At 34.7% G+C, this 21,912-nt stretch overlaps 2 protein-coding genes across 3 annotated transcripts; one reads left to right on the top strand and one right to left on the bottom strand.

Annotated features, from left to right (window-relative positions):
- The first annotated feature begins 132 nt into the window (after positions 1-132).
- cnot6l (CCR4-NOT transcription complex, subunit 6-like) lies at positions 133-16,291 on the top strand. The gene is made up of 13 exons (XM_044111344.1): positions 133-287; positions 2,367-2,488; positions 4,090-4,276; positions 5,757-5,842; positions 6,623-6,712; positions 6,807-6,875; positions 6,950-7,107; positions 7,993-8,147; positions 8,225-8,376; positions 8,946-9,170; positions 10,078-10,280; positions 12,606-12,823; positions 15,906-16,291. Exons 2-13 carry the CDS (start codon positions 2,377-2,379, stop codon positions 15,907-15,909), a joined length of 1,659 nt encoding a protein of 552 aa, XP_043967279.1. The 5' UTR covers positions 133-287; positions 2,367-2,376; the 3' UTR covers positions 15,910-16,291.
- Positions 16,292-18,174: 1,883 nt separating this feature from the next.
- On the bottom strand, positions 18,175-20,511 carry LOC122828174 (C-X-C motif chemokine 2). Of its 2 annotated transcripts, XM_044111501.1 has the most exons (5): positions 20,355-20,511; positions 20,046-20,160; positions 19,452-19,532; positions 18,589-18,646; positions 18,175-18,439 (listed from the first exon to the last, which is right to left on the bottom strand). In XM_044111501.1, exons 1-4 carry the CDS (start codon positions 20,416-20,418, stop codon positions 18,616-18,618), a joined length of 291 nt encoding a protein of 96 aa, XP_043967436.1. In that variant the 5' UTR covers positions 20,419-20,511; the 3' UTR covers positions 18,175-18,439; positions 18,589-18,615. The 2 variants fall into 2 exon arrangements, with proteins under 2 accessions (XP_043967436.1, XP_043967435.1); XM_044111500.1 differs by lacking the exon at positions 18,589-18,646 and having other exon boundaries at positions 20,355-20,489.
- Positions 20,512-21,912: the final 1,401 nt, after the last annotated feature.

Consider the following 21,912-nt stretch of genomic DNA (forward strand, 5'->3'; position numbering starts at 1 on the left):
AATAATAATAATAATAATAATAATAATAATAATAATAATAATAATAATAATTCTTTTATGTTTTGTTTCTAATCGCTAAAAGTTTTATTAAATTTGGTTACACAAGAAATATTGCACAACCCTGTAGGCGCGCGCTCCGGGAGTGTGACGGGGACGAGCGGAAGCCGCGTTTGTTGTTCTTCCTTCTGTTTCCGAGACGTTCAGGGGTCTACACGGGTTCCAGAGGCGCGTCTGCATGTCGCTGCTAATTCCCCTCATAAACCGTCTTCTACCGCACCCGAATGAAGGTAAAGTCCCGCCTCGGTTCGCGTTCACACAGAACACATCCACCCGGGTCGGTTCCGAGTGAGATTAAACCCGCTCCTGGCAGATCGGCTCCCCGGGGGTGAGCCCCGGTGAGCCCGGGTGTCGAGCGCACAGCTGCCGACAGCCGAACTAATCCAACCCGCTGCTTCGGAGGCGCTCCCCGGTGAACGCGGCTGTGTGCTGTTTTTACCACTGTCTAAGTTAATGTGTTAATATGATCAGTGTTATCAATATTATCAATTATCAGACACTTATATTGACTCTGGGGTCAGGTGTGACAACTGTTAAGCCGAACTTCTTCCCAAACGGGCCCGTCTGGCTACTTTGACACTACATCTATGTTTGGAGACTCGTCCCTCAGCTGTCTGTGCAGTTGGCATTGCTACATTTTCTCCCATTTAAAAAAAACTTTCCCACCTCGTAAAAATACAAACCTCAGAGTTTAAGGCGACCATTTTCAGAAAAAAAAATAACTTTAGTGATTAGTTGATGTTCAGAGTCTAAATGTATAAAAATTCCTGCATGGGTGTGATGAAAGTTTCGTCTGGAAGTGCAGTTCTGTGATATGAACAGATGCCAGCAGGCCATATGTCACCCTGCTCCTTGCTTGTGACCCAGTAATGTGTAAACAGGTTATGCAATTCTTTTCCAAACTTGTTCACCTCTGCCAACCTCATGTCTGCTGCTGCATAAACACCACCTACTTCAACTTATTTTTACTCAAGTAAAAGTAAAAAGTAGCCATCCAAGAAATTGAGATGGAATCCTTATTTATTTCAAACAAGTAAAGGTCAGAGAAAAAAAATGAAATAATTAAGAAGAAAACAAAAATATATCAAATACATAACCAAACCTTTATATCCAGTTGGAAAAGGAGTGGGAAGAAGACAAATCCTATTAGATCATACCCCAAAATACACAAGTAAAAATGAAAAGTATTGGATTATTTGATTTAATATCTTAAAAGTGATTTCATCAGATAGAGAAAACTATAAAATTATGTACAAATTCTGCTATTTTAAAGATTTAGAGAAAAAATTCACACTTACTGCAGGTAATATTGATGCTAGTAGAGGGTGAAGTGACAATAAATAGTACTTACTTTATTTTCTTGATATTTAATTGGCTCAACAGGTTCAGCAGATGGAAAATAACGTCAGAACAACAAAGCAGGTATATGAACAGGAGGTCTCACTTTGACATAAACTGTGTTTATTTCCAGTTTGGTTAAAACACATTTCTTCCTCATTTAGTGACATTGAAAACATTACGTACTCAAGTAAAAGTAAAAGTATGTTGTGTTAAAAGTAATCCTAGAAGTAAATCTTCCCAAAATGTAAATTTAACATTTACTGTATTATTTATTGTTGTCTTGACAAAATTCTTGTTGTGATAAAAAAAAAAAAATGATTTATTGACTGAAAGTTGAAATACAGCTAATGATCTCTAAGAATTTCAATAACTGAAATTATTTGCAGGAATGTTGGTTTTATTTTCTCCACTGTTGTTTCCACAAGAGCTTCAATAAATATAAATACGTTTCAATGTATCCTGAAGAAACCTCACTTTTATCATTATTTTATTTATTTCACAAAGTACTTCACCCCTATTTTACCAAAACTCAGAAAAACACACAAGTTTCCTGAAGTATGTATAAAACCTTTTATGTTTTTACTCATAAAATTATGAATTATAGTTATTACACACAGTTCTTTGGTGGTTATTGATAGGGTTTTGATATATTTGTGAAAGAAACTTGATAAAAGAAAAAGTTGAGATGAGAAAACAGGTTTGTACAGCCAGAAATGTTCAAGCTGTCCTGGAAAGCAGCTGTTAAAATTTACATCTCCAGTCTTATGATGTATGATTCAGTTGAAGCGGTATTATGCGTCAACCTGGAAGAAACATTGTATTAATAAAGAGCCAGCAGCTTTTTTTCTTCTAACTTCTTCTTTTCTTGAAATCTGTTTACGAAACTTCTTTTTTTCTCTCTTTAAAGTTTTTCTCTCCTAATTAAAAGCTGGACTCAGTGTTTTTGTTTTGCTTTGTTTTTGTTTCAGATTAACAGGTATGCCAAAGGAAAAATATGATCCTCCAGATCCCCGCAGATGTTACACCATCATGTCAGCTGAGGAGGCGGCCAATGGGAAGAAGTCTCACTGGAACGAGCTCGAGATAACCGGTCAGTCCGACTGCTTCTAATTAACGGAAAATAAATCCCAAAGCTTTGAGTTCAAAATGTTCAGCTAAAGAAACATCCAAGATGGTTCAAACGCAGCTGGTCGTCTCCTCTTTTATTTCTTGAAGAAGTTTCAAAAGACAAAATGGCTTCTTCAGTTCAGACTGAATCAGAGAGGAAGTCCAGAGGTGCACCAATCCAATTTTTTTCACTTCCAATACCAATATCTGAGGTTTAGTATCGGTTGATACCGATCCGATACAGAAACGCAGTGCTGAATTGATTAAATTTTTTAAACACAGACATAAATTTACTGAATTACAAGTTTATTTGATAACTCTGCACCAGTATAGCACACATAAATACACTAATAACTTCACAAACTTGGTCGAACACGTAAAAGCAACTTTAATTTGTTCAGTCACTGCATTCAGGAGTAGAACAGCCAAAGTAAAATAAATAATAAAGAAATTGAAACAGATTAAAAAACAATATGTTTACTATCACTTGGTCAAACATGTAAAAATTAAACTTCAACAAACTAATTTCGTAATATTGTACTAAAATAAATAAGTTATAGATTTAGACTGAATAGATCTGCACAAATGGATTGGGCGCATTGCCACCGATACCCAATCTAGGTTATTTTTCAATATTCTGACCGATACAAATATTGATATCAGATTGTTGCATCTCTAGGCATGTCACGATAACTTTTGCTGGTTGACAAATTATCCCAGAAGTTATTGCGAAAACCAATAATAATGTTGTTTTTAGAGGAATCAACCAACTCTCTCACTCTTTGGTTACCTAGCAACTCACTCATTCTTTGGTTACCTAGCAACAACCTTCTGAGTAACTGCTGCAGCAACAGTTTAAAGTTCTGCCATCGTGCTTGAAAATAAAAAACTGTGGATAAAACAGGAACGGTCAAGCCACCAGTTTGGTACTATTTCTGATATTTAAAACAAAAAGACCAAATCAATAATTATCAATATCGACTGATATGAAATGCTTATGATATGTTCTTCAACCGTATCATCCAGCTCTACGTCTGTGAAATTCCTCAGACCAGGGTTATAGTAGTTTTGACTTTTTGTCTATTTCAGTTACTTTTAATTAGTTTTTAGAGTTCTTTTGCTAGTTTTTGTTAGTTATTATTAGTTAAATATTGCTTAGATTTTATTAATTAGAATAGTAGTTTTAGTTTTTTCACACTTTGGCTGAATTTTAGGTGTAGCATTTTCAAAAAATTTATTCCACAACCAAATGACTGGTGTTTTCTCCCGCTGTGTTGTGGACTAGCTTAGAGGATAATGGATGCTTATTGCTTGTGTCAGAAAAAAAATCAATTTCACATCAGTTTGAAAGGCTAATAAGTAGATAAACACAAAACAAAGAATGTTTCAGCAGGTTTTATAAACACACAATATTGTTTTTCACCATTAATTACCGTTTTTATTTGTTTTAGTTAGCAAAAATGTTTTGTCAGTTTTAGTTATTGTTATTTTGTTAGTTTTAGTTGACTACAATAACCTCACATCATCATCAGTTCTTCAGAATCAGATTTTAATGTGGTCTTGTTTGCATTTTTCTTCAATCAGGACGAGTCAGGAGCCTGAGCAGCTCGTTATGGACCCTCACGCACCTGACGGCGCTGCACATCAACGACAACAACCTGACCCGCATCCCGCCGGACATCGCCAAGCTGCCCAACCTGGTCTACCTGAACCTGTCGTCCAATAAGCTGCGCAGTCTGCCCTCCGAACTGGGCAACATGGTCTCTCTCAGGTAAGCCGCCCTGCGCCATGTGGCACCTGTCAAACACATGACAGAGCGGACCCAGGGATTCCCACCAGAACCATCACACTGCCATCATAGAGATGTTTTACCCAGGAATGGGACACTTTGTATATTTGGACTTTTCCTTTTCATCAGAACCTTCTTTAAGGAGGAACTAACCCTCAAGTCAGCTGGGGGTTTTTTGTAGATAAATAGTCTAAATTGGTTCTTAAAGCTGCGGTATCATGTAAAAATCATCTTTTTTTTTATATCATTTTGTAATGTTACTCCTTCATCAGAAACAGACCTGGAGTGTTGCCTTGATTCTTTCATGCATGTTTGAGAAATCCTTTAATCTCCATGGCAACCATTCAGCTGTGTGAAACGCCTGGGTGGATCTAGCCCCGCCTTTGAGGCACAGCCCTCCCCCACTCATTCCTTCAGACTAGCCAGCAGCAATTAGCAAAAAGCTGCTGAGCTCATTATTTGAGCTGCTTCTCAGTGAAATTCTGGTGAAAATGTTGTTAAAGGGTTAGAAGATAAGTGAGAGCAGGAGTTTCTTAAAGAGACAGAGACACAATTTTAAGACGTTAAATTACAAAGTGAAATTTATTTTAAGTCATGTTAGATTTATATAGCATTTTTTTTAACAACCGAAGGTAACAAAGTTAGTTACCTAACTATAACTATTACACTATAAAATGGTGCTATGTGCCTGGAAAATATACAATACTGTTAATGTTTCTGTGCAAACTGAGATGTAAATTTGTTTAATTCTGCCATATTTTGCCTTAAACCATCTCAATGCTGCCCTCTTCAGGTTGAATACGAGCTACTGCAGGTGAATTTTCCTGCTGTTTGCACATAATGCAGCTTGGCTATCATCGCCCCACGTTCAGATATAATTTAACTTACAAGTAACTTTTCACAAGATATATGAGCTTGTAAATCCTTAACATTGATTTAGAAAAGTATTATTAGATTATTTCACTAATAAGAACACGTTTTCCTGTGTTATAGGTGAAAAAAACACATTCAAATATCTGGAGAAATATTAAAAAAATTATTTTTATTGAACATATATCGCTCTTTATACAAGACTGCAGTGAAACTTACATTATTTAATAAGTATAGGATTCAATCACCAAAAATACACCTTGAGAAAACTTGAAAATTGCTTCAATTTAGCTTTATATTCCAGTGCCTCTAGAAACAGCTTTTATTGATCAGTAGTGATGGAGATAATTTAGAATTCAACCCTGAAGTGAAATCTTGTCACATAGAAAACAATTTGTTCACTTTATTGCTATAATTGCATTAGTCTGTTACTGAACCTTTAATCATTTCTTTACAATTCTGCAGGGATTTAAATGATCTAAGACAACTAAATAAAGGTTCAAACTCCGCGGTCAAGGACGGAAAATAATTTTATAGTCAGAAATAAAAGCTTAGAGCTGAACACTAATGCTTGGTTGCTGCTTTTTTGCAGGGAATTGCTTTTAAACAACAATCTTTTACGAGTCCTGCCTTATGAACTCGGACGGCTTTTCCAGCTTCAAACTCTGGGACTAAAAGGTGAGACTTCTTCATCCTTCAGTGATTATATTAGAACCATCCATTAATTAATTTATTTAGGGACATTTACACTCCAAAAACAAAATCATACCAAATATTTTTGGTCTAGTTTCTAGTGCAAATATCTTAGCACACTTAAAATACGACAGAAATAAATTACAAGTAACTTTTCAGCCAGATATAAGAGATTGTTTTAAGTCAATAATTTATTAACAATGATTTAAACAAAAGTATTAGTTTCACCTACAGGTAATTTTATGACAAGACATTTTCCCGTATTGTAAGTGGAATAATCTGCTACTACACTGTAAAAACACATAATATTACCATGTATTTTCGACTGGATTTACGTATAATCTCTTATCTTTTCAATAAATTATATTATTATATAAAAGTTCACACAAAAAAGTTTTAAAGAAAATATAATAAAACAAGATTGCAACAACAAAAATAATTGTTTAATATTAGTAATATTAATATTGCAGTAACTAATAGTAGATTTGTAGATTTGTGAGGTTTTCTTGCCAGACAGGAAACTTTACATTGATAAAAAATAAATCTAAATATAACATGATTCAAAATGGCTCCCAGTGATCAGCATTTTAAAATATTAAGAACCATTAAACAGACTCAAATACAGCATCCACTTTAGGACAAGATTAAAAAATACAGATAAAATGAAACAATGTTAAAAATGTGCTAGATGAAAATGTGTAGTTATTACATTAACCACACATTATAGTTGCATTTTGACGTTTAGGCTGCATTTATTTGTTGCAGGAAATCCGTTATCGCAGGACATCCTGAATCTGTACCAGGAGCCCGACGGAACCAGAAAGCTTTTGAACTACATGCTCGACAATCTGGCAGGTAAAACCCTCAGCAGCACATTTAATATTTATATCATATTAATGTAATATTTATAACCCGCTCCATCGTCTCGTTTAAATGATTTTTCCCCCAGTTCACCCAGAGCAGCTCCCCCAAAGACCGTGGATCACTCTGAAAGAGCGAGACCCGATGAGCCCAACAGGTCGGTTCTGGTCGGTTTAACTCTTTAAAAGCGACTCTTCGCCGCTCTGATTACTCCTCTGGTTTCTCCTGCAGCTGCGTTCACAGTCATGTGCTACAACGTGCTGTGCGACAAGTACGCCACGCGGCAGCTCTACGGCTACTGTCCGTCCTGGGCGCTGAACTGGGAGTACCGGAAGAAAGGCATCATGGAGGAAATCACCGGCTGTGACGCCGACATCATCAGCCTGCAGGTGAAACTGAGTTTATTTAAAGTGAAATCTGAGTTATAAAATTGAAAAATGTACAAATTTTACCTGGAAGCAACAAAATGCAGATGGTTAGTTTTAGCTTTTTAAAATGTTGTTTGATACAAAAGAAACTTATTTTTTCTCTTATTTGAAGTTAAACATCCAGTGACATTTGCTAAAATAAAATTGTGAAAAGTTCATTGAGAAGAAACAGAATGTGTTTGAAAAAATTTAAAATTGTATTTTTATTCTCCCAAAATAATTAAAAACTGCTTTTTAGTAAATAGTAAATACTATTTTAAAATATATATATGGAAAATAAATAAAAAATGTGATAAAATGTGCTTTTGTCTTTTTTATTATTTTTAAGAAATATATGTATACGTTGGGGAAAAAAATTCAAAAAGTATTTTTGAAACACTTTTTTGAAAACATGAAAAGTTTCCTTTTCTTTTTCAAAAAAATTTTTTTACATTTTTTGGGAGAAAATGTAGAAAATTAAGAACATTTTTCAAAAACATATTTTAAAAATAAATTTTTTATAATTAAAGTGGAAAATTTATTCTTTTCTTTTGAAAAAAAAATCTAACTTGAGACCTTTATTTTTTTAAAACTTCTGCAACGACTCAAAGATCCCGTTTCTAGAAATATCTTCAAATACCATTTTTAATTTATGTCTAAACAGAAAAAATAAAAAATATATGAAACAAAATGTTTTTTGTATATTTAATTTAAAAAACAGTAGTGGGCCACCAATAGTTTGAATTTGGGGAAATCGTTTGGTCACCACTGCTCTAAAGGGAAGCGATCTGATCAAACATCAGACCCACCTCCACCGATTCCCAGTGATCCGATCCGTTCAGTAAAACTTCTTCTGTGTTTCTGCAGGAAGTGGAGACCGAGCAGCACTACACCTTGTTCCTGGAAACACTAAAGGACCGCGGCTACGACGGCTACTTCTGCCCCAAATCCCGCGCCAAGCTGGTTTCGGAGCAGGAGAGGAAACACGTCGACGGCTGCGCCATTTTCTTCAAGACCGAGAAGTGAGAACCTCAAAAGTTTTACAGAACCAACATGGAGTCCGCCTGAGAGCTAACCCAGACGCTGCGGATGTCTGCAGGTTCACTCTGGTCCAGAAACACACCGTGGAGTTCAATCAGGTGGCCATGGCCAACTCTGAGGGGTCAGAGGTCATGCTGAACAGAGTGATGACCAAAGACAACATTGGTGTGGCGGTTCTGCTGGAGGTTAATAAGAACATGTTCTCCAGTGGTAAGACAAGATGGTCATGTGACCATGATTTTTATTTTTCCCCTCTTTCTGTTATACATTGATAGATTCTATTCACTATAAGTTGAAATAATGCAATCAAAACGTCTAAATATTCTATGTAAAAAAACGACTAAATTACTGTGAAAAATCTGTGAAATTCATGTGCAATATCCTGTATTTCCACAAGGTGGCACCAGAGATTTGTCACTCTGTGAACAACGTAATTTTGTTGTTTACTGAAGAGTTAAATGGGCCTTAACTGCCGTTTTTATGCCTTGTGTTGCTTAATATTTTCTGACTTTATGTCTGCTCTATACATTTGATTTGAGTTCCTGATATTTAGTGCTGTGAAGGAAAGCTTTGCTGCCAGATACAGTAATAATTTCTGTTTTTACTGTTTAAAGAGTTTCATGACACCTATAAAACTTGCTGAAAATTAATTTTGGAAGTAAAACATCCCCCCACTGTGTTAAAGTTAGTAGCTATTTAATTTACTTTGGAGGTTCTTGTTGCCTGTCTTTATGTTTATTAAACTTTTAAAATCTATAATTTTGTTTCTCTCTTGTGAGGCGTGAAGCCTCAGGAGAGGCAGCTACTTCTTGTGGGCAATGCTCACTTGCATTGGGACCCGGAGTACTCGGACGTTAAGCTGATCCAAACCATGATGTTTCTGTCGGAGCTGAAGAGCATCGCTGAGAGAGCCTCAGGCGCCATGACAACAGACTCCCCGACCTCTGACCTGTCATCCATCCCCATCGTCCTGTGTGCCGACCTCAACTCTCTGCCCGACTCTGGTAAGTCCAGCAAATAATTAATCAACTTAAGGTTAATTGTACATCAATGGTTTATTAGATTATAACATCCGCCTCTGTTAGAGTTGCAGTTTAGCCTCCATCCAGCAGAGGCGCCGCCATCTTTATTTCCGTTGGTATAGAAACAAAGATGGCGGAGATATCACTGCGTAGAAAGCTAAAACGATCCAAACAGAGTTCGGTGTGGGATTCAAAATGCATTTTGTGCGGTTTTCTTTTAAAATATAAACATCTGAAATATAAAAACTCGATAAGATCCTTAATTTAACCTCATTCAGTCGAGCTGGATGACGGAGCAGCGGAAACCTGTTATTCTAAAATTGACCGATGAGCAACGAAGGCGAGGATTTGATGATAGAAATCAAGCGGAAGTTATGACAGAAAAAATGTAACGCGGCAGGTTTATTTTTATGGCTGACGTGAGTTAATGCACTTCATATAGCTACGTCTTAATATTCTTTCAAGAACAACTACAGATAAGACGGGACTTCTGTATAAAAAATTCTGTCTTCATGGGGAATTAAGTCTTTCACGTATATTATTCCTTTATAACCTACGAGGTTTATGTTTCAAGTTTAATAAGGTGAGAAAGTCTAAATTTTCTGTTTATTCAGTCATTCAACTGACACAAAATGTTGACATTTAATGATGTGCTTCTTTAAAAGCTCCTCATGTTATGGAAAGATAATCGACACCTCTTGATACAAGAGAAAACTGAGGTTTTTAATAAAATTGCCGCTTATTAATTAATTGTTACTGACTTATCAGTATGGATTAACTCATTAATCACTAACTTGAGTTAAGAAGACTTCAGTGATTTTGACCATGTTCCACTGAATTAAGCCGAAACAACTTATTTTTAAGTTATTTTTGTTGCATTTTGTTGCAGGCGTGGTGGAGTACCTGAGCAACGGCGGGGTGGCTGAAAACCACAAGGACTTCAAGGAGCTGCGCTACAACGAGTGTCTCACCAACTTCAGTTGCAACGGCAAGAACGGCAACTCGGACGGCAGCATCACACACAGCTTCCAGCTGAAGAGCGCGTACGACAGCAACCTGATGCCTTACACCAACTACACATATGACTTCAAGGTACAAACCTGCTGCTCAGCAGGACTCACCGGCTGCGTTTCCATTGCAAATGTCCACAAAACTTTGTCAGTATTCTGCTAATGTTGAAAAAACTAAATGTGTTTTCGTTAAAATAAGAAACGTAGTTAAAATCACATGTGAATAAGTTTGTTCACGCGATAAATGTTTTAAAAAACATCCTGCGCCATCATCTTTCTACTTCCTGTCGTCTTCTTTGTCTGCTCTGTCAGTAGTAACATCTGGTTGTTGATCATGTGACTCGTGAAACACATGTTTTCATTGCAGTTTTACGAAATAGATCAAATTTTAAATAAAATCACCTCATCCTAGCGCAAAAACTTAATCGAAAAGCAAGTGGGGGGTTTTTCCCCAAGACTGCCGTGTTTCCATTGAGCAAATATATTTTTGTAAATCCAAAATCCAATCCAAATATTGGTAAATATCAATTATCGTTATATAGCTGCTAGTCCTGCTACTTCTAGAATCATATGTTGTTTCTCCTCTTTGTGACGCATTTTTTGATTCATGCGACTTATAGACTGGAAAATACGATAATATCAGATATCAAAATTGGCCCAAATTTTTATACTGTTGCATCCATATATGTGACCTAAAGCTGCTTTAAATCTTTGCATTGCAAAGATTGTTTTCTATTCACTCCAACTCTAATTTTTCTTGATCTGTCAGGAAAAAATTCTCAGTGAAATACTTTTAAGTTTGTTGTTCTAATCTGATAAAATGTGAAAATATGGAAGTGTTATGAAAAGCTTGATTTCTCCCCCTGAATCTTGATCCTGACTAAAAAGGAGGGATTCGCATTTGACTGAAACAACTCAACCGTGGTCGGATACTGGACTGTTAGAGAAGTATTGATCAAGACCAGCTATTAGATTATCAAAAACTTTCATTAAGTTTAGATTAATTAAACTTAAAGAAATCTAACACGAGTAGATTTTGCATCTTTCCTTCCTTCAGTTTCCTTTAAATCAACCATTTTAATTTCACATTTGACCTGAAAACAATAAGTTTTGGGCCCGTTGAATGAGCTTAAAATTCATAACCGACTGGAAAACCCAAAATCATACGTGTGGAACATCTTTTAACACTTTTTAGTAGTTTTCCTGTGGAAACCAGAAGTTGGTTTGGAAGACATTTCAACCAGAGATGCGTCCTTTTTTCAGTTTTTTAAACCGTGTTGTGGTGAAGCCTTTGAATTTCGTCTCGCCTCACAGTTTTTGACGCGCTGACATTTCGGCCTGGCCTCGAATGAGTCACGCCAGCAACTTTCACATAAGGTGTGGTTTTCTGCTTCGTCTCGTTTCATGACCAGCACTCGGAGCGTCTCTGTTACTTTGCTCTGATGGAAACATGATGCCAGTTTTTCTCCAGGATTTTTTTTCTGCCCCTCTTATATATTGAGCTGCTGTGCAAATTCAACTTATACAGGAACGAGGACAAAGTTTAGCTTCCCCACATTAAAACAGTACATTTAAAGTTTACCACCCTGAAAGTGGGAAGTGAATTCACTCCTCCCATCTTAAATGTTGCTAAATCAGATCCTATAGTTGTATTGTCTCGCTGTGTTTATATTCTGCTTCCTGATTCGCTCCTGCTTTCTTTGCTAATAGAAAGGGCTTATATGAAGCTGAATTTCCCCGAAAAGTTGCTTCAGTTTGAATATTTTTCTGGTTGTTGTCGTTGAAGTTGAGTCTAAAAAGAAGCTGCATTCCTTTAGTTTACAGTTGTTCATTTGTACCAAAGGATTAACTGATCAGTAATTGGATAATAAAAGATACTAGGATATATTTTTTATTTCACAGAATTAAAAGTTCAAACTGAGCTCTGGGTAGAACATGTACACGAAGAATTTTTTTTTAATCTTAAATGCAAAATATATTTTATATATTATATATTTTGGGCTTTTCAAACTTAAAAATTTCTGAGGATAATCTCAAATTTATTTTTGTCACCAATTGTTGACCTTCATACTTCATTCAAATTTCTTGTTTCTCAAAAAAATTTTAGATTAATCTCAAAATTTCAGATTTTTTTACTTTTTGTTTAAAACTCAAATGTCCTTATTTCTTCTGGAAAATGTCAGAGATTACCTTTGTTTGAGTTTGTTTTAGCAAATTTTTGACTTTTGAAACTCAAAAATGTTTTTCTCAAACATTCATGAGATAAATCTCGATAATATCTACAATGTCTCTAATGCGCCATCGTACTGACCCGACCAATGAAGCCGATTCTTATTCCTGTGCGGAAACTGTTCACCTGTTCGCCACTAGAGGGAGCTCTTTGTGAACGTCTCTTCTGTTCCCGCAGGGTGTCATCGACTACATCTTCTTCTCCAAGACACACATGAGCGCCGTGGGCGTCCTGGGCCCGCTGGACAGCCAGTGGCTGGTGGACAACAACATCACCGGCTGCCCCCACCCCCACATCCCCTCGGACCACTTCTCCCTGCTGGCCCAGCTGGAACTGCAACCCCCCGCTCCCCACGCGCTCAACCCCATGAACGGCCTGCACTTGCCGGTCCACAGGTAGTGCAGCCTGGGAAAGCCCCGCCCACACCTCTAACCTCACCCACTCAGCTTTTAAACACTGCCCCCCCTCCCAGCTTTATACAGGACCCTGTACAGCTCACCATCAGACTTGAACAAGAGGAGTGAAGTATTCGCCCGTTTGTTGCTCCTTTTCGTACCTTTTTTTGTTGCGTTGATTAATTTCCTCCCTTTAAAACGAAGCTTGATACCAAAAATTGGGGATGAAGCTGCTGAAGTGACCCGCCTTAGATGAGATCATGACGGCTCGTTGATTCTGTTTTAAGATAAATTCAACACGAAACGTGACGAGAGACGAGATGACTTCTGTCCCAGTTTGTTTTTCATACATTAAAGAAATAAATCTTTTAAGTCACAGTTCAGTAGGAATGATATAAGATACTACAAAGCGTATTAGGGCTGTTGTAGATAGGAAAAAAAAGAATTTGTGAGAAAAAAGAAATTCTGAGATTAATTGCAGAAATTTGCTAGAAGAAAGCTTGGAAATTTCAGAATTTTTTTTAGTAAATTGACTTTTCAAACTCAGAAGTTTCAGCTTTTTTTCTAGAAAATTTCTGAGATAAATCTCAACGTTTCTGAGATTTATCTTGCAAATTTTTGACTTTTCACACTCAGAAATTTACGAGTTCTTTTTCTAGAAAAGATTAATGCCACAATTTGAGACTTTTTTTTGTGTGTGTGCAAATTTTCAACTTTTCTAACCCAGAAATTTTCATGGTTTATTTTCAATAAAAAAATTTTTTAAAAAATCTTAATTTCTTAATTAATTTAAAATTAATTTCTGCTTTATTTTGTCATACATTTTTTTCAAATTTACAAACTCAGAAATTTTTGATTTTTATTTTTTTTCCCCCCCAAAGTTCTGATATTAATCTCAGAATTTGAGTTTTTTCTCACAAATGTATTATTTTTCTATCTACAATGGACCTTAAATGATGTGGTAAAATACATGTAATTCTCTCTACAAAAAGCTGAATTTATGAACGTTATGAGGATGTCATACATTTATTGGTGTTTATTTTTATTTTGTTTTTGTTTGTTTTTTTGGTGCATATCTAAAATTCACGAGCCAGGAAATGCCAAAAAATATTTAAATTAATGAAATCTGAGGAATGATCAGGAGATTTTAAGATTAAAAACATTAAAACTTTGTTTTTAGAAGTAGTATTTGAAAAATGGGGGCAGGATTTAAAACCTCAGCACATTTCCTGTCTCTAAGGCATAATTATTTTGGGGGGGGGTTGCATAATCTGTAGTTTGTGTTATTTTTTTTTCTTGTTACTTTTGAGATTATAATCTTTGGTCTGTTTTGTCACACCAGCCAGGAAATGATTCCTCTTACTATAAACACCTCATCCAATTAGAAGTATTTATTTTGGTAATCTGGGATTATCCCTCACCTTTATCAATGATGCATTCTTCACTTTTTGAGGCACCTCAGAGCATTTTGACTTGTAAGAACAGCAGTTCACACCAAACTAGCCAAGTTCTCTAATTTCTGCTTGATTTGCTCAGTATATTTTATACTCACAGATAATATTTTTTTCTCCTGATGTTGTTTTAAAAATGTTCCCGTCCCTGATTGGCCAAAGAATCGAGTGACATACAATCTGTCTTTACTGGGGTAGCTTAGTGACTCCAAACAGAATGTATTTAGCTGCTTCTGAGGATTAAAACTAAAAGCCCTTTATGTACGTTAGAGCTCAGGGCTTTGCGGTACCTCTCACACTAAAAACTCTGAGTCACTTTGAATAAAAATACACAGAAAAATGTTGTTCTGACATTTCTGTATAAGCACAGGTAATGTTTGTTCTTGCACAGGTACATAATGTTGTATAATTCCTACGTCTTTTTGCATTTTTAATACAAACAACTATTAGTGCAGTTGTCCTTCTTTGCCAAAACAGTTGTCATGGTGCATAAAAATGATAAAAAATAGAGTTTGTGATGTTTTCTTCCTCACTGATCAGTTTGGGATGCAACACAGAGTTTAGGGCGGACAAAACAAAAATTGTTGAAAATCTTTACCAACTTAATTGGCTTTTAGAGTTCAGGTGTATGAAATTTAACAAATAAGAACCCGTATTTCTTGCCACTCCAGAAAAGCCTGTAAATACATTCATCTCTTATTGCAACCGCATAATCTGTTCTACAGTAATTTTAATCTGAGTACAAAGATTTACATTAGTTCAACCAAAAAATAAAAAATCTTTATTATAAAGTAAATGCTCTTTGCAAATTTACCAGCAGCAATTTCAACAAAATAAATTAGTGAAATAATTTATGTTAATAAAATGTGCTTTCTATTTTGATCAGCGTTTCTAGGAACTTGTCATAATTAATTCTTTGTTTTCTGGGGAGTAAATATGACGTGACATGAAATCCTATTGGTTTTAGCAATGAAGCTGGGCGAGAAACCGGGAAAAATAAAAATAAAGTCTGGCCATTTATTGAAGGAAGCAAAGAAATATCTAAAACCAAATAAATAAATAAAATTTTATTTAGTTTTACCAGCTCAATAATAAACTAAACTTGCAAATTCTAATTAAAAATCTGTTTTATACATTGGCCATATTAAAAGAAGTTTACAGACTTCAGCTGCTTGTTTTTTGAGAAAGATAAAGTCAATTCTCAGCAGAAGCAGCAGGATTTTAGCCACAATTTAAGTCACTTTAATTGCATTTAGCCATGTTTAATTAATCACAAGGAGATTTGGGTTCTGTAAAGTCTGCTTTTTAGTAGAAGTCACTGAATAGATGTGGTTCTATTTACTATGAGAGTGCAAAATATTTCCCTAATTAAAAATTGAAGATTAAATTTTTGGTAAATGAAGAGTTTTGATTGAGTTAAAAACATATTTTCTGATTATGCTGCTGTAATAAAAACATAGATCTATTATAAAGTTGTCTTTAAGGAATTAGATTAATCACTTATTCCTACATCAAACGTGCAAAAGGAGATGAAATGTAAACTTTTTAAATCAGGGATGAATGTTAAAATGATTATTGAAGGCAGTTGATGCGTCTGTGGTGCATTTAACCCTTTGGTCCATGATTTGAAGGTGAAAGGTCGTCGGCACAACCCCAGGACGGATTGGGCCGCGAGCAGCAGCGGTAGACGTTGAGGCCTATACTTCACTCCTGAACCAACTTCACCGGGATTTTTGTACAAACAGCTTTACACGATCTGACTCTTTGACGATAATACGGGGGTGTCTTTCACATTCTCACATTTAAGGAGTGCTTTTTTCTCTCCTCTCCAGTCAGAGATGTACGTCATGTTGCACATTTTGTCTTTGTTGGGTTTCTCTAGATGTTCCTGTACAGAACAAATGTCGCTGGTTTTACTCTGTCTCAAACATTGCAGACTTTCAGATTGGAACTTTGTACGAATCGAAATAACCACGTTTTTCTCAGAAAAAAAACACATAAATGTTTTAGGTTTAAACGCTGTTTGTCTGAGTGGTTTTTATTTCTACACACTCATGCTCAGGTCTACATACCGGTACATTGACATTAAATCAGAACAAGCTTCTCTTATTTTAGGTCAGTTAAACTCACCAAAATTATTTCTATTTGCTAAATGCCACAATAATGAGAGAATATATCAGTTTTATTTATTAATGTCTTCAAAATAAAAAGTTCACATGTAAGTAAGTGATTACTGTCTCTTTAAACGATTAGAGAAAGCGCGGATGATGACGCAGTGCTACGCCATTGGCTAGAGTTGGCAAGGCAGCCAATCCGAAAGCGCCATTAATTTTCCTTGGTGCTGATTGGCTGAGTCCCCGAGAGCGGGAAAAAAATGTTAAACGTTAGCTTCTGTTGTAGAGCTAAAGTGGTTTCCACAGTGTGTAATGAGGCATATTAAGGTAAAAATGGGGTTTGAACTATTAAAATAGGAAGTTCTATATGTAATAAAGGGGGTCTCAAGTATTTTCAGCTATTCGTGGGCGGTTCTGGCGCCTAACGCCCGCGAATATCGCGGGTCAACACACGAAATATAACAACTTGATGGACTGGAAATTGCATTTTGAAAGAACTGAGCACTAACTGAATTAAAGAAAAAATACAAAGAATTGTTGTTAATATATATATAAAGCACTTTCTCGGCACTCTCTTGATATTTGCAACATTAGAAGGTTCAGAAACCTCCCTTAAACGTGTTTAAAAAACTAAAGGTTTTTTTAAAGTAAAATTTTGTGGCTTAATAAGAAATATCTAACTATCATTCTGTTAATCTGTCAGTGAAAAAGTGTTTTTGCTGTTTTTTATTACACTTATTTTAGATCAAACTAATTTTAATATCAGACAGAGATAATATCAGATGGTACTAGTTAGGATTTTGTTTGTTTCTGTTTACTTCTGAGCTAGATAATCATCAGAACATTGTTTTATTAGTTCCTGTAATGAAAAACAGAGATAAATGAAGTGAAATCTGCATGATGTGTGAACACGAGACACGACATCTATTTTACGACCGCCCATTCTTTGGGGACAACAACAAACCAATGGATATTCACCACAAACCTTTTGTCGAACCACTAGAAATAATTAATAAAATTAGGGAAAATTCTGAGGATCTGCTTCATCAGCAAGTGTCTTTAGTCAGAGGCTTCTTCAGACCCACTGTAACACTGACCTCTACAGAAGATCTGAACTGCCCAAAGCCAACAACAGCTACAACTGTTGAACTGAATGAGAGGAATTAGAAAAAATGATTAAATACTGTCCTTTTTTCAGTTTCAGTTTATACTTTCACACATTTAGCACCAATTTAAATAAATACATTTAGGCTATATTTCCAAATCTGCTTTTATACACTAAAGACATTGCAAAAATAATAAACACAGACAAAGATGAAAAAGCATCAGAGAGCAATATAACATGCATATATTATATTAAATGATCAAAACTTATTTTATTTCAGCTCAACCTAAATCAAAGAGGATGTGAGAACGATCTGAAAGTGAATGAAGTCGAGTTTAACTTTATAAATCTGTAAATAAGGAAGTGGGTTTTTTATAGGTCGGACTTTTTCATTAACTTAATGTTTTGCAGGGATTTCGTTGCATTAATGCATTTTAGGACTTTCCATCTCTGGGTTTATTTTTATATATTTATTAATATAAATGTTTAGTCCCTTTTTTAACACAAACTTAGAGGATTAAACCTATTATAAAGCTGCTTGTCTTGTTTTTGGTAGTTTCTTAGTCATCAAGCTGCTTTTTTCATGAAGATTTATCTGCTTTATTTATAGAAACTGAAGCCAAACAAATACACCACCTCTCAAACTCAAGGCAATAAAGTATCAGACAATATGGAGTCATTTAGTTTTGTTCTTTATTTCTTTTATTAAAACAAATTGCATAATCATGGAGTTGAAGATAACATTGAAACTGAATAAAAAAAAGTATCTGTATAAAATAAAGTTTAATGAAAACAGTCTTAAAAAATAAAACAGGCTTTTACACTTGACGTTGGCTCAGCATTTTAAAATCATGTCCAGGTTTTGTTAGACGAAGCACTTCCTGTTCAGGTTGATCATCAGAAGGCTGTTGGAGAAACAGTGGATGAGTTGATGTTTTCATAATCCCTGAAATTAAAAACAGAAACAGATTAGAGTTGTGTTCAGATCAGAGATTTAATCAGAAACAACACTGCTCTGCAACAATAAAACAGTAAACACAACAAATGGATGGATGGAAAATGTGTCCATAGCAAAGGACAAATTTGTATTATTACCATTATTGTAATAATTTATGTTGAATACTAGAAGCAGCGTCTGCAGCCTCTGCCCAGCCTTTGAACACAACAACATACTAGTGAATACATGTCATGTCAAAGGGGCAAAAAATACTTTAATTTGTTTTTAAAACTTGGTTTCTGCATCATTTACAACAAGCAGACAGACTTTTTATCACATTAATCCTATTGAAACCATTAAAAATGTATTTATAGATTAGTAACAAATGAAGTGAAAACATCTGTAAAGAAAATCAAAATAAACCTTTTCAACAGATGATCATGGCTTTATGAATGGTGTCAGCATTTATGGTTAACAATGGTCACAATCAGGATTAAGGTGAAATATTTGAGGTGAATATTTTTTCTCGCAGCATATTAGGATAGAGCATTTTAAGGTTAATCTCAGAATTTTTCTAGAAAAATAAACATGAACATTTCTGAATTTGAAAAGTCAAAAATATGCAGGAAATAATTCTGAGATATTTTTTGATTAATCTCAAACTTTTCATAAAAAACAATGAAATATCTAAATTTGACCATTTTAAAAATTGTTGAAACGCCTCAGTATGAAGAAAAAAAACTTTCTGAGATTAGAACTTCAATCTTTTGCTCAAAAACTCTCCAATATTTTGAGATTAATCTCAGAAATTTTCTACAAAAAATAAGAAAATATCTGAATTTGAAAAGTCAAAATTTGATGGAAAACAAACTTTTGAGAAAAAAATACATTTTATGTATTAGTGAAATATCTACACTAATATGTAAATTTTTTATCTCCATGACAACCACAGCTGGATTTACAAACATTTGTGTGTTCAGGTTTGCTGCAGAAGCACAAAACAAAAATAAAAAGTTCTTACTGGTTAAGTTTGCTGAGAAACTCTGAGAACCAATCGGCGTCTGAACTGATGCAAACCTTGGAGCCGTTTTTCCTGATGATGCTGCAGAGACAGAAAAAAACAACTTTAAAAAATACAAACTGAACTCTACATGAGACAAATAAATCACCAACTGACAGAAAGAAAAGTACATTTTTGCCAAAAAGCTCCGAAATTTTGGACATTTCTAATTTTGAAGTTAAAAATTTCAAAAAAATTGTAAGTTTTCTGGAAAAATCCCCCCAAAAAATTCTAGAAAAGAACATTGAAATTTCTGTTTATAAGGTATAACATTTTCTAAAAAATGATTAGAAATTCTTAGGATTTTAGTCAACTTTTAATAAATTGTCTGTTTGAAAAGTCAAGTATCTTTCTAGAAAATTTATGAGATAAATGTCGAAATTTGTGAGGTTTTTAATTTTTTAAACTTTTCAAAAGTTTTTTTCAGAAGATTTCTGAGGTTATTTTAAAAGTTTCTGAGATTTTTTTTTGTTTCTGATTGAAATGACAGTGAATCGTCGTATTTGTCTTTTGTAGAAGCTGTAGATGGAAATATCTCCAGCTGAGATTACTTACACTCTTTCTGTACGGCGGCACCGTCCTGACGGAGGCGTCACTTCCACCTTGGCTACAGTTCTTGGAGCGACGCGTAGAGAGGTCGTTTTTATGCAGCGGCATCCCAACTTGGAAGCTGCAGAAAAATTCACATTTTTAAATTTATGCTAATTAGCTTGTGTAGCATCTGTTTCCTCTTCACATTGGAGCTCAGTGAAGTCTGCCCTTTATTTACATGTTTTCTAATGCCAAAAAAGCACGAGCACACCAGAAATTAAAGAATAAACTTTAAATATCTGGATAAATAACAGTTAGAGAGGATGTCCTCACCATGCAGCTCAGGGATGCAGCAGTAGAGAGTCAGAGCGACCAGGAGGATCACAGCTTTGTTCATCTTGAAGTTTTTTTTAGCTTTCAGCACCGGTCAGGATGTGGGTACGATGTGTGAATGAATGAAGTCGAGTCTGGCTTTTTAAAGCTGCAAATAAGGAAGTAAGGGCGCTTTCTTCCCGTCTGAACATTGAAAAAAAATAAAAAATCAAATGTAGAACGAACTTGTTGCATCTGGAGGTTTTTGGGGGTTTTTTGCTGACTTAACTAAAGTTAGGGGTTTCTACTCGGGGAGTATTTACATATGATTACTACAGCAGATTTTTGGATTTTTTTTTTTTTTACAAATAATCTGTTGGAATTTATTTTCTGTAGCCCACATATAAATAAATATTGAAACTTTAAAAGAAGAGAACTGGCAACAGATTAAAAAGATGCAGTTTTTATATTCAGTCATATTCAATAAATTAGGATATGAATAAATGAAATTTTTGAAATTTGACAATCTGTAATCTGTAAGGTATTAAGCATAATTTTAACTAAATACATTTAAATATTCTAAGTGGAAAATCATAATTAACAGAAATACTTTATTAAGTGTGTATTTAATCTATGTAATATGACAAAGTCCTTGAAATAAATTGACTTTTCAATAATACTGCAATTTATTGAATGGGTTTCTATGTTGAGAAGAACTGTGTATTTCTTATGTAAAAATGCAACTTTTCACATAGTGAAAATAAAAAACTATAAAGGTATTACCACAAAAAGGTTACGACCTTTTTGTGGTAATACCTTTACCACAAAAAGGTATTACCTTTTTGTAATGAATAAAATTGAGACATTTTATAAAGATAATGTTTTACAACATGGATTGCATTTATACATAGGTCAGACATTATTTATTTGATCACTTCTAAAGTCTCACGTTCTGTCACTAATTAGTGTGAAAATTATTATTCTTTAAATTTTAATAATTAGTAAATAAATTTTAGTTTGACTAATAAAAAATGCTTTTTCAATCATTTAAGTTCCACTTGATTTTATATTATTTCTATTTCAAATTAAGAATTTGTAATTTGTAATTTTGTCATGCAACGAATCATCATAAAGTAACAAATGTAACATTAGGCAACTTATAAATAACGTAATATATAATCTAACATAAAACAGCGTCGTCGTATAGCCAGACAATGTAACATTACGTAGCGTAACTTTATGTAGTGTAAGATTACATAGCCTAAAATGACGTAGCGTGAGAATACGTAGTGTATTGTTATGCAGCGTGAGATTACGTAGCGTAACTTTATGTAGTGTAACATTACATAGCTTTAAATGACGTAGCGTGAGATTACGTAGCGTAACATTACGCAGCGAAACATTACGTAGTGTAGCATTAGGTAGTATAACATTAACGTAGCGTAACAATACATGTAACGTCACTACCATGATGTTACTTAACTTTACATAACACAACTCAACAAGCGTTAGCAAACATAATGTAGCACACCATAACGTCACGTGGAGACACAAAGTAGCACTACGTAGCGTAGCATAA

This window comes from Gambusia affinis, linkage group LG03 (assembly GCF_019740435.1).
Source record: "Gambusia affinis linkage group LG03, SWU_Gaff_1.0, whole genome shotgun sequence".
In the NCBI taxonomy this organism is placed as follows: domain Eukaryota; kingdom Metazoa; phylum Chordata; class Actinopteri; order Cyprinodontiformes; family Poeciliidae; genus Gambusia; species Gambusia affinis.

What these genes read in the sequence shown, in the direction of transcription:
- cnot6l (XM_044111344.1), top strand. Translation starts at nt 2,377, where the DNA reads ATGCCAAAGGAAAAATATGATCCTCCAGATCCCCGCAGATGTTACACC. An exon ending in GAACGAGCTCGAGATAACCG is followed by an intron (nt 2,489 to 4,089) that starts GTCAGTCCGACT and finishes TTCTTCAATCAG; the next exon opens with GACGAGTCAGGAGCCTGAGC. An exon ending in ATTTTCTTCAAGACCGAGAA is followed by an intron (nt 8,148 to 8,224) that starts GTGAGAACCTCA and finishes GGATGTCTGCAG; the next exon opens with GTTCACTCTGGTCCAGAAAC.
- LOC122828174 (XM_044111500.1), bottom strand. Translation starts at nt 20,418, where the DNA reads ATGAACAAAGCTGTGATCCTCCTGGTCGCTCTGACTCTCTACTGCTGC. An exon ending in CTGCATCCCTGAGCTGCATG is followed by an intron (nt 20,161 to 20,354) that starts GTGAGGACATCC and finishes ATTTTTCTGCAG; the next exon opens with CTTCCAAGTTGGGATGCCGC. An exon ending in TGCCGCCGTACAGAAAGAGT is followed by an intron (nt 19,533 to 20,045) that starts GTAAGTAATCTC and finishes CTGTCTCTGCAG; the next exon opens with CATCATCAGGAAAAACGGCT.